The 15,479-nt window shown below is 33.7% G+C and overlaps 2 protein-coding genes across 2 annotated transcripts; one reads left to right on the top strand and one right to left on the bottom strand.

Moving 5' to 3' along the window:
• Positions 1-2,070: 2,070 nt before the first annotated feature.
• LOC102599978 (WD-40 repeat-containing protein MSI2-like) lies at positions 2,071-5,286 on the top strand. The gene is made up of 6 exons (XM_006359637.2): positions 2,071-2,511; positions 2,821-3,144; positions 3,258-3,401; positions 4,019-4,143; positions 4,602-4,697; positions 4,843-5,286. Exons 1-6 carry the CDS (start codon positions 2,200-2,202, stop codon positions 5,051-5,053), a joined length of 1,212 nt encoding a protein of 403 aa, XP_006359699.1. The 5' UTR covers positions 2,071-2,199; the 3' UTR covers positions 5,054-5,286.
• Positions 5,287-5,892: 606 nt separating this feature from the next.
• Positions 5,893-10,982, bottom strand: LOC102599645 (uncharacterized). The gene is made up of 3 exons (XM_006359636.1): positions 10,619-10,982; positions 9,419-10,243; positions 5,893-6,356 (listed from the first exon to the last, which is right to left on the bottom strand). Exons 2-3 carry the CDS (start codon positions 10,206-10,208, stop codon positions 6,328-6,330), a joined length of 819 nt encoding a protein of 272 aa, XP_006359698.1. The 5' UTR covers positions 10,209-10,243; positions 10,619-10,982; the 3' UTR covers positions 5,893-6,327.
• Between the last annotated feature and the right edge of the window lie 4,497 nt (positions 10,983-15,479).

The following is a 15,479-nucleotide window of genomic DNA, read 5'->3' as shown; positions in this document are numbered from 1 at the left end:
TTAAATGAGTTTGCTAAATTAATTAAGCCTATTATTAAAAAAAAGACTTTAATGACATGTCATGCCAATGGGAGAGAGTGAGACTTTTGAAGTGCCAAGTATATTTGGAGGAAAATAGCGATAGTTGAGTGATATTTTGATCCTAAATGAAACATAAATGATATTTCAAGGCAATTCCCTAAACTTGAGTGACCATTTAGGAAATTCGTGTGTTGTCATTTATGCCTTATTATTATTATTATAAATCCAAGCAGTAATATTTACATAACTTATGGATGAGTTACAGGCATTTGGGCTTCTTCAATAAATTAATTACTGTGGATATAAAATATTTTTACTGTGGTGCAGAATTGGTGTTTTAATTTACTCCAGACAGCAACAAGTTGAAGTGAATCTGAAGGTGTACCACGAACTCTTCAAGCCAAGCAAAAGCAGTAGTACCATTAGGGAGCAGCACTTAATGTCGAGCAATTTGGACATATTTATGAGCTAAGCAATGGTACCACTAATCAAGTCAAAACCTCACTTTAATTAATGCTAAGACACAAGAGACTAATCCATTTAGATTTGAAAAGGGGAACAAACGTACGTTTATATGAAGCTCTAATGTTTGTTCTATGAAGCTATTGCTATTGCTATTGCCTCTTCCCGCCGCTCATAAGTTTCCATTTCCAATAATTCAAATTATATCATGCAATGAACCTCCCACCCAAAATCAACATCATCCCTAACCTCACATCATCATATGAAATCCCGAAAGACTTGATTTCAAAATTTCAAAAAATTGATTGACAAGTTTATATTTCGTAAAAACAATCCACATTTATATCTACAACCATTTATTTCATATGTAAATAAAATTTATAATTACATTTAAATAATTTATATCCGATATAACCATTATACCAACAGTGGCGGACCCATAATTTTTGCTCAGGGGTTCAAAGTATTAAATAAAAAGTCCATGTGGTAATACAAGTGCGCGGTGAGCATAGTAGCCTCTCGGGATGCTCTTTGTACAAGAACCATAGATAGTTCATTGGTTCATAAAAGTAAAGACTAAACTAATCAAAGATATCGAGGACAAAGATACAGTGATAAGAATTTTAGTAGATAGATTGTATTACATGAGTTAATTCCTAAAACACGTGAAAATTAAATGATGATAAAAGGGAGCGAGACAGGGAAGAAAGATATTTACCTTATCATGCTAAATATAATTTAAGTTACTTTATCATACTGTATTAGGCATTTCTTTCTACTTTTATCATGCTCCATCGAGCATTCTTAATTTTTTTTTTGTGCTTTTTATACTTTTATTTGTAATGTTTTACTTTGTTTTTCACTTTTTTAATTTTTTAACTTTGTATCCATTCAATCACATATTACTGTGAAAATCGTCAAGATTCTCATAAAATGTGTAAGAATATAGTTATTGATATTATAATGTATATTCAGAAGATAAATAAATAGCATCGTCAATTTTTTTAGTTCATATAGTTCAATTTACTAGGTTAGTCATAATTTGTAAAAAAGACAAACAATGAATAAATCAAATAAGTTAGTTTCCATCTCTCTAAAATAAAATTAAAAATATAAAAGAAATTTCATGAATTCTATAAATTAATATTTTTGAAAGGATGTTGACGACGATATTTAAGTTTCTTCATTCAATTACATCTAATTTATCTTTTTTTTTAAAAAAAGAATTATATTTCTATCTCAATTTAAAGTTAAATATAATTCATCATTTTTTAAAAGAGTTATTCAAGTTAGTATATGAAAAAAGAATTACGTTGAAACAAAATGACTAATAGATATAGAAGAAAAAAAATAAAAAGAAAAAGAATGTGTCTAATAAATTTAAACAAAAACAAATTTATAAGAAGAAATGGAAAAATAATAATGAAAAAGAAGAAGAAATACTCCCATAAATAAAGAACTTGTATATGATATTAACTAATTGATTTGATATAAATATTTTTGATGGAGCAGTCATTGGTGTAACTTCCCCTTCAGAATTTGTATGCGTGAAATTCCAAAAATGGACCTTGGACTACCACAACGGGCCCAAGTTCACTGTGATCCACTGGAGCAGTAGTAAGTTATAAGCTACGGCGATAATTTTTCCAACCGCCTTTCGTAGACTCCATTTTCCATTTTTGGCGGGAAACAGAAAACCCTCATTCTCCATCAACAATGGCAGAAGAAGAAATGGAGGCGGCGGGAGAAACCGAACAAGAGGTAGAAGAGGAGTTCGCCGTTTGGAAGAAGAACACGCCGTTGCTCTACGATCTTGTCGTCTGTCATGCCCTTGAATGGCCTTCTCTCACCGTTCAATGGCTTCCGTCCCCCACCACCGACGACGGTGCTTTTGCTGTACACAAGCTCATTCTCGGAACTCACACCTCCGACGATTGCCCCAACTTCCTCATGGTCGCAAATGTTCATCTCCCTCGTAATCCTGCTTCAGGACTTGAACACAATCTCATGAATCCTCAAATCCCTAAGGTCTGTAACTCCTTACAATCGGTTAAACTGCACTAATATTTGAAAAAAAGTTATTCCTTATCTGTTAAAATGCGCTAATAGTGTAAAAATTAGTTACAAATCCTCTATTATATTCATGTTGAGTGATACATATATGAACTGTTTGATGAAATATCCAAATGAAGAAAGTTCTTTGTAAATGAATTAATTTATGCATATGTGGTGCCTATTGGTGTTTATATGAAGGAAGTTTAATCTGAAATTGTTTTTTTCCCTAGTGTTTAAGACCTGTGAATAAATTGGTCAATTAAGTTTATCTAGTGTTCACAGGTAGAGATAGTACAAAAGATTCATGTTGATGGAGAAGTGAATAGGGCGAGATGTATGCCACAGAAGCCAGCTGTAGTTGCAGCAAAGACTAGTAGCTCTGAGGTTTATGTCTTTGACTCAGCTAAACAACCCCTTGATCATGAAGGTGGGTCTTGTAACCCTGATGTTAGACTTCGAGGGCATGATAAAGAAGGTTATGGCTTGTCGTGGAGCCCATTTAAGGAGGGTTTTCTTTTGAGTGGTTCAAACGATCAGAAGATTTGTTTGTGGAATGTATCTGCATTGCCTCAAGATAAAGTGCTTATGGCCCATCATACTTATGAGGTAATGTGATCTGTCCTTTCACCCAATGTGCTGATTCAACTGAGTTTCTTTTGTTGATTCTGGAGTTGAATATCACTGCGGCAGATGAATTTAATTGTGGTATTTTTGTATAGGAGCATGAAGATGTAGTTGAGGACGTGTCATGGCATCCAAAGAATGAGAACCTATTTGGTTCCGTCGGAGATGATTGTCGTCTGATCATTTGGGACTTGCGGACAAACAAAGCCCAACAGTCAGTTTTAGCGCATGAGAAAGAGGCCAGTGTCTTTAAATTTCATCTTGTTTAATATTTTACTAGACACTTTTTGATCTGTATCATTGAGATTGATCTCTACTATGTTTATCTAATTGTTTAATGATAACCCATAGATCATGCGCTAGGCACCCAATATGGTGTTAAGAGAAACATATGAAACTATGATGTGGAACAAAAAGTAGATTGTTATTCATGACTCGTGTACAATGTTAGCTGAAAGGAAACAATCTCTTTATTGTACAGAAGAAACATTCTGAACTTTATCCACGACTCATGTGCTATGCTAATTGTTAAGAAACTAGATGAGGAGTCTTGGGCCTCTGCATTATATTCATTTTAGTTATGAAAGCTTCATATGGAACTACTATGATAGGACCGTTGAGATGTCATGAGTATTGGAATAATGGGACCTCCAACAATGGGTTATCCTTGGGACATTTTAGTGGTTTTAACTTTTATTTTTATCTGTTCGAGAGGTTAATCCTGTCACCTGCTTCACATGCATTAATGAATTGCGAAATCAGAAAGTGAATAGCATGTGCACCATCTGAACAAACTTTTCCTCAATACTTTTCCTGATGCAGTCTCGCTGATCTTGTTTGTTCTTCCTCTCTGCAGGTGAATTATTTATCTTTCAACTCATATACTGAGTGGGTTCTTGCTACAGCATCGTCAGATAGTACTGTTGGTCTGTTTGACATGCGAAAGCTTAGCTCTCCATTGCATGTGTTTGGCAGTCATACGTATGTCCTTCAGCTTATTTCAAGTCTCCAAATTTATTGTAGTCAATTGTTTAAGTCACTCCATTATTTTATTGGCTTGGTGACTCTGCAAATCACAGTTTGCTGATGCTCGTCTCCGGTGATGACTGACTTGTTAATATTTGGATCCCTTCCTTAGTATGCAATACAGAACTCCTTTTGAAACAAAAAACATATGAAAACTAGGAAGTATCTGTCTAATCTACTTGTCGTGGTGCAGTTCTTTCGTCATTGTTGCATTATTTTGCCTGTATATGCACACTGAAATTGGTCAAATCTGTTGTTGCTTTTGAGCCCTGCTTATGCTCTTCCTCAGCTAATTCCTAGTTTCTTTGATGACATTGCAATAGGAATTCTCATGCATTCTGCTAAAATGTGAAAACTTCTCTACCTTTTGTTTCTACAATTGATAAAGTTTTTGTCACTAAACCTTTTTGTAGGGATGAGGTATTCCAGGTAGAATGGGATCCTAATCATGAGACTGTACTGGCATCTTCAGGTGGTGATAGAAGGTTGATGGTCTGGGATCTTAACAGGTACATCATGCATGAAATGAATTCCACTACACAAAAACGATGGTGGTGGATTATCAGTTATCACTAAAGTTTAATGAGAAATAATGGTGATAATAACCAAAGAATGAATTGTATGGTTGTCTGACAATAAGATTGTTGTCTTCAGGATTGGTGACGAGCAATTGGAAGGGGAAGCTGAAGACGGGCCCTCCGAACTTCTTTTCTCTCATGGCGGTCACAAAGCAAAAATATCTGATTTTTCATGGAACAAGAATGAGGCATGGGTCATTTCAAGTGTGGCAGAAGACAATTGTGTCCAAGTCTGGCAGATGGCTGAGAGCATCTACCGTGAGGACAATGACAATGGCAACTGCTGAGATGTTCAATTTTCTCTCCATTAGTAATTGTATGCTGCAGATGTGAACTAGAAGAGTGTTATATATGGCATCGAATATAAACTTTATTAGGTGCAGAATCATCAAGTAGAAGAGTACCGTTGATATGTGTGGATTGCATTGTTAACTTAAAGGCATACATTGAGAACTGAATCCATGTGCGAGCCACTTGTACTATTAATCATGGTGGTTTGAACTCGCCGGACTTTTTATTATATTATAGGTCTCGGTGCAAACTTTGTTAGTAGGGAGTACTTTATCTCTTGGGGATCTACCTGCCACAAATTTGGCCAATTTGCTGAACTCATGTTTTATGGTACGTGATGATGAGCCAATGGCAAGTGTCAACAATCCTACCTCTCTGCTTGCTCCAAATATGAATCCCCATTAATCATGAATCATGAATCATGATTGAACCATCAAAGCAAAAAATAATTAAACACAACCAACAATGTACAACTCAGTTGAAACATCAAATTCAAATTTCACATAATAAAGGGGAGACACAGATTTTGTTCTTCCCCTACCAACCACTCCATGACCAGACCAGCGCCATTATTGATTCTTTACCCAATGCCGAAAGAGGACCAAAACCAAACATAGAAAAGGAGAAAAATCCCACGAGGGTATATGGAATACCACATATTTCACCAATCATGGTTTCTACTTCATGAGATTTATCCTACTTCCTGCAGCTCAAACTAAACACCACCTATATGGTGCCACAAGTATTATAAAGGGAACAGAAACTGAGAAACCAAGCAAATGCACTTCAATAATTTGTCAAGTGTGTTCCAATTTTTCCAGCAGAACCACGAGCATAAATAAAAAGCCACCATCTATTTCAAATTTAGCGGTTTCAAATTCACATAATCTAAGAAAGAGAACTATCAATTTAGACATCCATAGGCAAGAGGCGACATTCATCAAAGATCAAAGAATGAATAAATACAACAGTGAGGAATAAAGCTTCCAGATCTTCACAGAAAACCACAACCCTTGGTATCCTCTTCATGAGTTCTGCTAGCTATATTCGTTTGGTTGTTTCTGCTTTACATGACTGTTGATAAACAACGGACACTCAGATACCTACTAGACCACCAACTCAACAGCCAGAAGAAGATTCTCAATTTGAACTCAGCAAGGTAGAGAAACTGGGAGAAATCCCCAGAGAGGGCACATAATTTCTCCCAGTAGAGAGCACATGACAAAACATACTTATTCTCAAGAACAATGATGCTCTCCTAAGAAGTTCATCAACTTGTTGTTGTTGTACGCGTGCCTCCTGAAAAAGCAAAGCAAAGCAAAGATCAATATAAAAGAGAACAGCCAGGAGGGTTAAACACAAAACTAAGTTGTCATTCTGCCCTGGTACATCAATGTGTTTATCACTCAGCTCAATGAAAGAGAAGTCAAAATTGAAACCACTGGTTCTTTTGCACCACCAACTCAATTAAAACACAGAATAACTCACTTTCATTAATTTTAATAATATAAATGTCATCAACCAATACACAACAGACGCTTGGAAACAGTTACTTTGACAGGCATTGCAAATACATGGATCTTTCTTTTGTCGAAAAAACAAACTTTTTTCCTAAACAAATCTTAAGGACAAAAGTTCTGGCAAAGATACCAGAAGCCACCCAAGATCTCTGACACTCCTTTCGGATCAAGAAGATTGCACTAACTGTTTCAGTTCACAAATTTCAGAGTGAAATCAAACACATATAGATTCCTTTTTTTGGCATTAATGGAACTAACAAAGTTTACAAGCTACATAAAAGGGATTCTGGATTCAATAGGATGCAAACTTTGGCATTTAAATTCTTCTTGTCATCATAATTTTAGAATTTCAGTCAAAAAATAATTATGTCTGGATATTAATCAAGCTGAGCAAAGAGTGTTTTTTCTCTTTTTGTAATAAGGTAATGCCAAAACTTCTATTCACAGAGCATCCATTATATGCTCTATTTGCAGCAAAATATCAGACACCTAACAATTCTTTTTACCTACTCGGTAACTCACGGACTGGAAGGAATCAATATATTCTTCCAAATCATCTACTAAATCCAACTTACACCAAAAACTAAAAGATTTATACACTTCTCCCAAGGATGTGCTGGTGTAGTTTATCTTCAAAGCATCTTTGATTCTATTCTTTCCAAATGCACCAGATTCCGCACCACAGAAATGTGATCCAGACTTTCTTGAATATTTTCATTGTTTTCACTCCATATTAGCAGAGGCATTATCACGACTAGTTTTTCTTTAGCATACATATATTTAGTTGCAAACAATTTCCAGGGACTTGAGGACGGCCCAGAATGCTTAGATAATATTGGATCTTCGGGAAATGGTATCAGAATCTGCATCAGTCCTACTTAAATACCAATAATTTAAAGTTCAGATGTACTTGCACACCCCAACTCTTAATAAGAAAAAAATGTTTTAGATGTAGTTGATCTTAGTTCAAATGTACTTATAAATTGTTTTATAATGACTACTATATTATGCCAATTTTTAATTAAATATTTGTCTAAACTAGACCGAAATTAGATGCTTGGACTCTTGTTACTTGGAACCCCTTCAGCCTTTTCTTTTCTGTTTCTTGTTCAGAAATCGAGGGAGTATTATTAAGCATGTCAATGTTTACTCTCTTCATTTATTTGGAAATCAAATTAAGTACCATTACCATAAAAATCACCTATATATACAAATATAATATAATATAACATTTTATATATATACATGCCAACATTAGATAACATTTTATATAAACACACGCCAACATTAGATAACATTTTATATAGACACACACCAACATTAGATAACAATGTCTTCATCAAAGTCCAGAAGATTAAGGCTTACTACTCTAAGCATTTCCAGGTTAAATTCAAGGGAAGAAAAGAGGGGAAGACTAACTACAGAGCCAGAATAGCCTCATAATTCAGGACAAAAACAAGTACAACCCTCCAAAATATCGTTTAAGTTGTCCGATTTACTAACAAGGTTTAGGTTTAGTCCCAACCTGCTGCAAGTGTAAGACAATGAAGATAGATTTTACTGTCAAGAGTGATTTGCTTAAAGGTGAGTAGAAGCAAAATTACAATGGCATTTAACCCATTTTTGAAAAACAACAATGGCAGTTCTGCTGGACGAATAAGTAGTTTTGGATTTCTATGTTTGTGTTTTTCTTTTGCGTGGGAGGAGGGGGTTTGGCTAATATTGGAAAAATTAAAATGACATTCCTAATGATGTGTTGTGCACAAGTGCTATTGCTTAATGCATTTGGTCATTGGTGATGGTTGAGTTCTCTAGGAAGATGGTGGTAGCTTTGGTGTTGGTTGAAGATGGTTGCCGGGGAGGTGTAAAGTTTTGGGGGATTTGTGGTCGACAAGAAGGGGAAAACATGAATTACGTCCTCTATGCGTTGCTCTGTTATGTGGGGATGTACGGAAGGAGGAAGGAGGAAGAAGATGGTGTTATAAGAGAGGAAATGTTGGTATTTTTTTGTGTTGCTCGGACTCTTCAAAAATGCCAACGGGTGCGTGTCGGATTCGCCAAAAGTAGTGTAGTTTTGGAGAATCCGAGACGGGTGCGGCATCAAAAGTGGAGAGTCCGCGCAACTACTATTTTTTGACCATGTCAACATAATATAACCTATTCACACGCTCAAATATAAGTGAAAATCACTATTTACCATGCCAGTTGAGGTACATTTTTTTTTATGTATTCACACATTTCCTCAATATATATATATAAACAAAAGACTTTTTTTATATATACATGCATTCCCTCCATCCACCAAATAGGAGGTTCGAGAAGTTGATTTGACTTATGAATTATATTAGTTAATAGAAGAACAACAACATACCTAGTGTAATCCCATGCCACAAGTGGGGACTGGGGAGGGGAGAGGAGGGTGTATGCAAATCTTACCCCTACCTTGGAAGGTAGAGTGGTTGTTTCCAATAGACCCTCACCTCAAGAAAAAGCAAATAAAAGTAGTTTGGGAAAAGAAATATGGAAGTGAAGAGGCCACGAAAAAATACTAACGATAGGCTGGGGAAATATATTAGTTAATAGTTACTGTTAAAAAAATATTAAAGTAGTGGCTCGACTATATGAGTAACTGTACAGTGTACACAATAAAGATACCCTTTTGTGAAAGTAAAGAAATTAAGTCCTAGTCTTATATAGATACTGCACTCATGTGACTAAAGGACAATGCCTAGTTTAGTTAAGTTGTAAATAGTTAACATAGTCCAATTTTCAGATAATATCAACTTTAAGAGAAACTGCACATCAGCTTAAAAAAAGAAGAGAAAATGCACATCAATTCACCTTTTCTCTTGCTTTGACCAGAAGTGTTGTCAGTAGGTGTGCTATTACCCACAACACACCCAGGAACCTCCTCCAGCCCAGTGGTTTGATTACCCAAGCATTGGAGAGTCTCAAATTCACAGTTGTTGAAGCCTTGTCCATTTAATACAGTGCCATCTGAGCTTTTACCTTCTGCACCTGGGTGGAGGCAATAAACCTGATCATCACATTGTAGATTGCAAGAGTTCACCACATATGCTCCAGGAAAGTTAGGATTAACTATGTGCTGATATGTATTGCCACTCTTCATGGGCTTCTGATATGGAAATGATCCAATTTCCCCTTCAATCCTTCCTCGTATATCCACAAGCAAACACTTGAGCCTAGCAACCTCCGCTTCCAATACGGCCTGACCCTGCAGCCTCTTCAAGAGTTGCTGATTTATAGCCCTCAATCTGATAACTTCATCCTCTAATGAAGCAGCCCGAGCCTTCTTTTTCTCACGATACTTGCGAACAGCTTCCTTATTACCCACAGGGCGTTTCTTCCCTTTATTATCTGCAGACTCTGCAGTATCATCACTGGGGTTCTTATCGTCATCTGTGGTAGGCACAATTTTGGTGTGAACATGGTAACAAGTGTGAGTATGAGAGTTATCAGGACCAGGCGGGTTACAAGTGTGGGCATGAGTACAGGCATGCGCATCCTTGAGAATCTCATTGAAAAAACTGTCCATTGAACTACTAAATTCACCAAAATTCGAACTTGACAACATTTCTTGGTTAGAAATGTCCAGCTCCCCGTCAGCCATAATAGAAACCTCAAAAGTAACCAATATGTCAGAATCTGCAGTAAAACACTAGCAATTCAGAAACCCTATACGCAATTTTCAAACTGAGATAAAAAAAAAAAAAAACCTAACAACTAGTCCAGGCAAAAACAGAGCAAACCCTCAAGAAAGGAAATTCAATTACACCAGACATAAAGTTTTCAACTTGAACATAAAAGATACAATATTTACAATTTCCTAAAAATCCCAAATCTTGAAATTGAAATTCTGACATAAAATTTCAATCTGGGTCAAGTTCAAATAACTTAGAAGAAACAACCCAGCAAATCACAACAAAGCTAGGCCATGGATTTCGATTCATCGAAATCAATATCAAAACAGTAAAATTGAATTGAAACAAACTGAAAAAGACACAAAAAGAAAGCACTTACAGTGAAGCAGAGTCTTGAGGCGTGAAAAAGGAGAGAAAATAGGGGAATGAGGAAAAGTGAAGGAACCCTAGAAAAGGCTAAAAAGGATGTTAAGATGTCAAATTGTTTTAATGGCGGAAAAAGAATGGAGGAAAACAAAGGGGCCACTGGTCAAGATTCCAACACATACACATAACACACATGCGCGCACACACACAAACACAAACGACTGCTGGCTGCTGCAAATTGAGCTCCCTCTTTTCCCCTTTCTGCAAATCTCAATTGTTATTTATACCTATTTGAGGGGCCGATCCTAATTATTTTTTTATACGGACTCAACTAGCGGTGCACCATCAACTACTTTCATTTTTCAGGTTTAGTCACGATTATTTATACCATATTGAAGTTTAATTAATTCATATTTACATTTTGTAGGGTTCATTTAAGAGATAGTCTTTTTAAGAATTTTTTTCATGCTCAAATATCGAATTCAAGACCTCTAATTAAAGAAGGAGTATTCACAACACACAATCAACTAATTTCTTTTCGCACTTGGCACTTTCCTATGTTTTACTTTCTTTTTTTTTCCATATTATTTAAATATTAGTATCAATATATAATGCAATATTATTTTTATAACAAGTTTTATTTATTTATTTTTATGAATTTTGTCCAAGACTTAATAGGTTTGAAAAGTATTTTAAGTGAAATAATTATTTTTGCGGACCTTTTCTTTTATGCACATTTCTTTTTTTCTATTATTTGAAATTGTATAGCTATAATTTGGTCTTACTTTTTAAATTTTTCATTAACAAAGTTATCTAATATCTGTGTATAAGCTGACTTCGATAATATAATTACATAAAAAATATTGTCCATTAAAGTTGAGATTTTAATGTTTCTACTTTCTGGATTTTATAAATATAATGTAGGATAAGTGTTCCATCTTTCACATGTTCATCCCAATAAGTTATTTGACAGCTTTGTTTAGATTTATAAATTAGTTTGTACTAAAACAAATATTAATGTGCTAGTTGAAAAACGTAGCATATTAAAATTAAAAATAGGCACTCCATTGTTTGTTTAATCTCTTTTTTTTTTTGACAAAATCAAATGAGCTCCATCTAAATATGTTTTTTGGGGGGTTTAATTTAGTCAATTGAAGACAAGAATATGAGGAAAGACTCAAAATAGTTCCTCATCTTTGGGTTAAGGCTCAAATTTATCCTTGAGTTTTCACATGGAGCACTAATAGTCCATCATGTTTGCAATATTGATACACTTTTGGTCCTCCTCCAAAATTTTGCCTATTTTTTAACATTGATTTTATCCATAACTTATGTATGATATGTTCAATCGTCATTTTATGTATTTAGTAGAAATAATAACTCCATATGAGAAGAAAAACATCTTGTTTTGTTAAGTAGAAATTATATTGCAGGTAAAGTCGAGAGGTTCATCACGATAATTTCACGTGCAATAGTACTAATTTTTTTCTTTTCTCCAACGTCATATGTTAAGATGTTCTTAGTTTAACTGCAGTAATATTTCTACTGAGCAGAACAATGTGTTCTTCTTATCACCTTCTCTCACATAGAGTTATTATTTCTACTAAATATATAAAAAGACGATTGGACATTCCTTACATAAAATTGTGGACAAAATTAATGTTAAAAAATAGGCAAATTTTTTGAGGAGGACCAAAAGTGCACCAATATTGCAAACATGAGGGACTATTAATGCTCCATGTGAAAATTCAAGGATGACTTTGAGCCTTAACTCAAAGATGAGAGACTATTTTGAGTCTTTCCTCACAAGAATATAATCAAATTATTGTGAATAGACGTTGACATTTAAGTAGATTGCCCATTTCAAAATTGCACTTGTTTTCTGGGCCCCAGTATAATTATTGACTAGAAAATTCAAAAATAACTTTAGTATTAAATTTTCAATATAATGAAGTAAATTACTGAGTTAAAGATAATAGCAATAGTAAGATTGAAATAGAGCAATATTGACTGAACAAAACTAGTAGTTGAGACTGAAATTAAATAAAAATGCATATGAATCCATAAATTGGTAAACAATATATGTATCTAGCTACAATGTTTACAACTTTAAAAAAAAAACTAAGTACTAGAAGCTAAATAAATCATTTTCAGATTAAAAACAATAAAGGAATAATGTTCTCAACAAAAGAACTAACAGTCTTTAGTATAAATCCACGAGGAAGCACCAAATTATAAGTAGAGGAGGCATTAATAATGTTTGTTGTTGCTAAAACCTGATTTTGCTTAGACATGTGGTTTTGAAAAGACAATCATCTTCTCCTTCTTGTAAGTGGAATAGTTGATAAATTTCGTAAAAGAGCTTTGTTAATAAGATCATCGAATATCCAATCGCTCTTTTCAAGTTTCGTATTATACAAATGTATAACCAATTTCCCCGTAAGGGCGGTATCGATGACTATATTCTTTTGGTAGTGAAAAACTCCGAAACTTGTCATCTCTTAGATCGAAAGAGAACATATAAACATTGTTTGAAAATTGAGCCCAATAAATAATTCCGTTGAGAAAATTACAATATAGATGGTGTACAACAACAATATCTCCAACAAGAATTTGTTCCTAGAGTTTTAATTCTAATCATAGTAACATGATTATTGTATTTGTTGATTTCCACAAAAACATGAAATAACTTGTATTTTTCGGTCACCAAATCAAATCCTAGATATAATAAATTGTATTTCATGTGATTCAGGGGAAATGACAAAGTTTTTATCTCTCCTGTAGTGACATTGAGCAAGTAATTAAACTTGAGTATCTTTATTGCTATAATACAAACAAACAAGGCCATTGCAATGATTAGAGCAAATAGACATGATCACGAATCGTTTTTTATTTTCCTTTACTGCAACAACGATCTTTTGTAATTGGCCAGGATGTTTTTGGGATGGGGCATGGTCTGACTTGGCAAAGTAGAGATCATCTCGTATCAAAGTGTTCCAAGCTTTAGAAACACAATTAAAACGCATACATGAGAGACTTGGCAGAAAACTTCGTTAGGATTTCTAATACTATGTCCTTGAAACAATGATTCTCCATAAGAAAACAAAATTAAATAATATTGTAACTTTGGTTTCTTTCCCTAAACAAAAAGTTCACATTTTTTTTTTGTGGAATATTAATAAGTGAAAGAATAGAATCAACATTGGATTCTTTGAGAATTTAATATCAAATCTCCTTAATACTAATTAATTAATCTCTGATACCTTGCGTAAAACTTGAATTTGATAATATATGTTCAAAATAGAAAATTGAGTTTTGTAATTTTGCTTGTAGACCTCTTATAAATTAATTTATTTTAAATTTTATGCCTTTTATTCAAAAGATTTTTATTCTTATAACTAATTGAGATATATTAGTTTCTAACTCACATGTCTTGCACAGGTGACCCTACAACTATTGTAAAAATTATACCTAAAATCATAAACTTTTAGTACAATATTTAATTAGAAAAATTTATTAGTTTAGAAAAGATTCAAATTTACCAGTTTACAATCAGAAAATATACCACTAATATCATTAGTTAAGCGATTCAAATACGCCATTTCTCCGTTATGGTTAAATTCAATGATTAAATCGCCGCAAATATAATTCGATTTTTAAGATTAGCTTCGAATTACATAGAAAACTAATATTTACTATAAATATTCAATATTTTCTAACAATTTTTTGGAGTTATAAAATTAAGATTTCTATTTGAAACTACCTAGCTAACTGATAAATATTAAAGTAGTAAAAATTATCAGCTAAAGAGGATGGAATTGGAAATAAGATTAAAGGTCTAGAATATTATGATTTTACCAATTATCGAAATCCCAATCTATTTACTCCATTTTGATCATAAGTCATGATTCATGAGCATCTAACTTATCGTAATTTATCTCTGTGGCAATGAGACAGATTTCATGAGAACAAGCAATGTTAGACTTAACAAAATTGGGATATGATCTTATCAAAGTATTCCAAATTTTAAAGCTTAATTTATATAAATATCATAGTGTTAAGAGCTCATTACATTATTTTCCTTTCTCTTTTCTAAATTACAAAAATCTCTATGGATTTCGGATACAACACTTGACTTTCGAATACATCAGCAAATACATATGGGAGGAGAGGGATGTATCCAAGAGAAGAGAGATGTATCAGAGAGAGGATAGAACATCCGGATACATAAGAAGAGATATATCAAAGAGAGGAAGGATGCATCTATAACTATGCACAAATTAAAAGAGAAACAAAATTAGTCTTAGTACGTTAATATTGCCATAAGATAAAGAGATACTTATAGCATAATGTTTTAAATATTTGAGTTGGATTCTCACTTGGGCTTTAGTTAGGACAAACTTTCAATATTTGTATTGGACTACCTAATTAGAATTGTTTCCATAAGAAATTTAATAGAACTAAGTTTTACTCTTTAAGTAACGTTATATGGATCACAAAGCTATATAGAATTGGGTCTCACTAGTGCTTTATTTAGATTTTAGGGCAAAATTGGTTTTTTTCCCCCTATTTTTGAAAAACGGTATCTTCCGTCAAAAATGTAATGGCAAGAATATTTCTAACCCAAAAATATAACGACGATAAATTTAACCTACTTCTAATAATTCAAAGATATTTTTGATCATTTTCCTTTTAATTATAAGCAAGCTAATATTGTTCCCGGAGGAATTTTGATAAATTTTTAGTCCTTTATAAAAATAAATTTATATACCCATCTCCGCCAATTTAATAAGTAATTACAACCCATCCAAAAGAAGCTATGAGGATATACAGTAAACAAAAGTCCTCCATACCAAGGATAGAAGAGAATTACA

This window comes from Solanum tuberosum, unplaced genomic scaffold (genome assembly GCF_000226075.1).
Source record: "Solanum tuberosum cultivar DM 1-3 516 R44 unplaced genomic scaffold, SolTub_3.0 scf00290, whole genome shotgun sequence".
Classification (NCBI taxonomy): Eukaryota; Viridiplantae; Streptophyta; class Magnoliopsida; order Solanales; family Solanaceae; genus Solanum; species Solanum tuberosum.
Note: the sequence above shows the minus strand (reverse complement) of the source record. Positions and strands in the feature narration are given on the sequence as shown.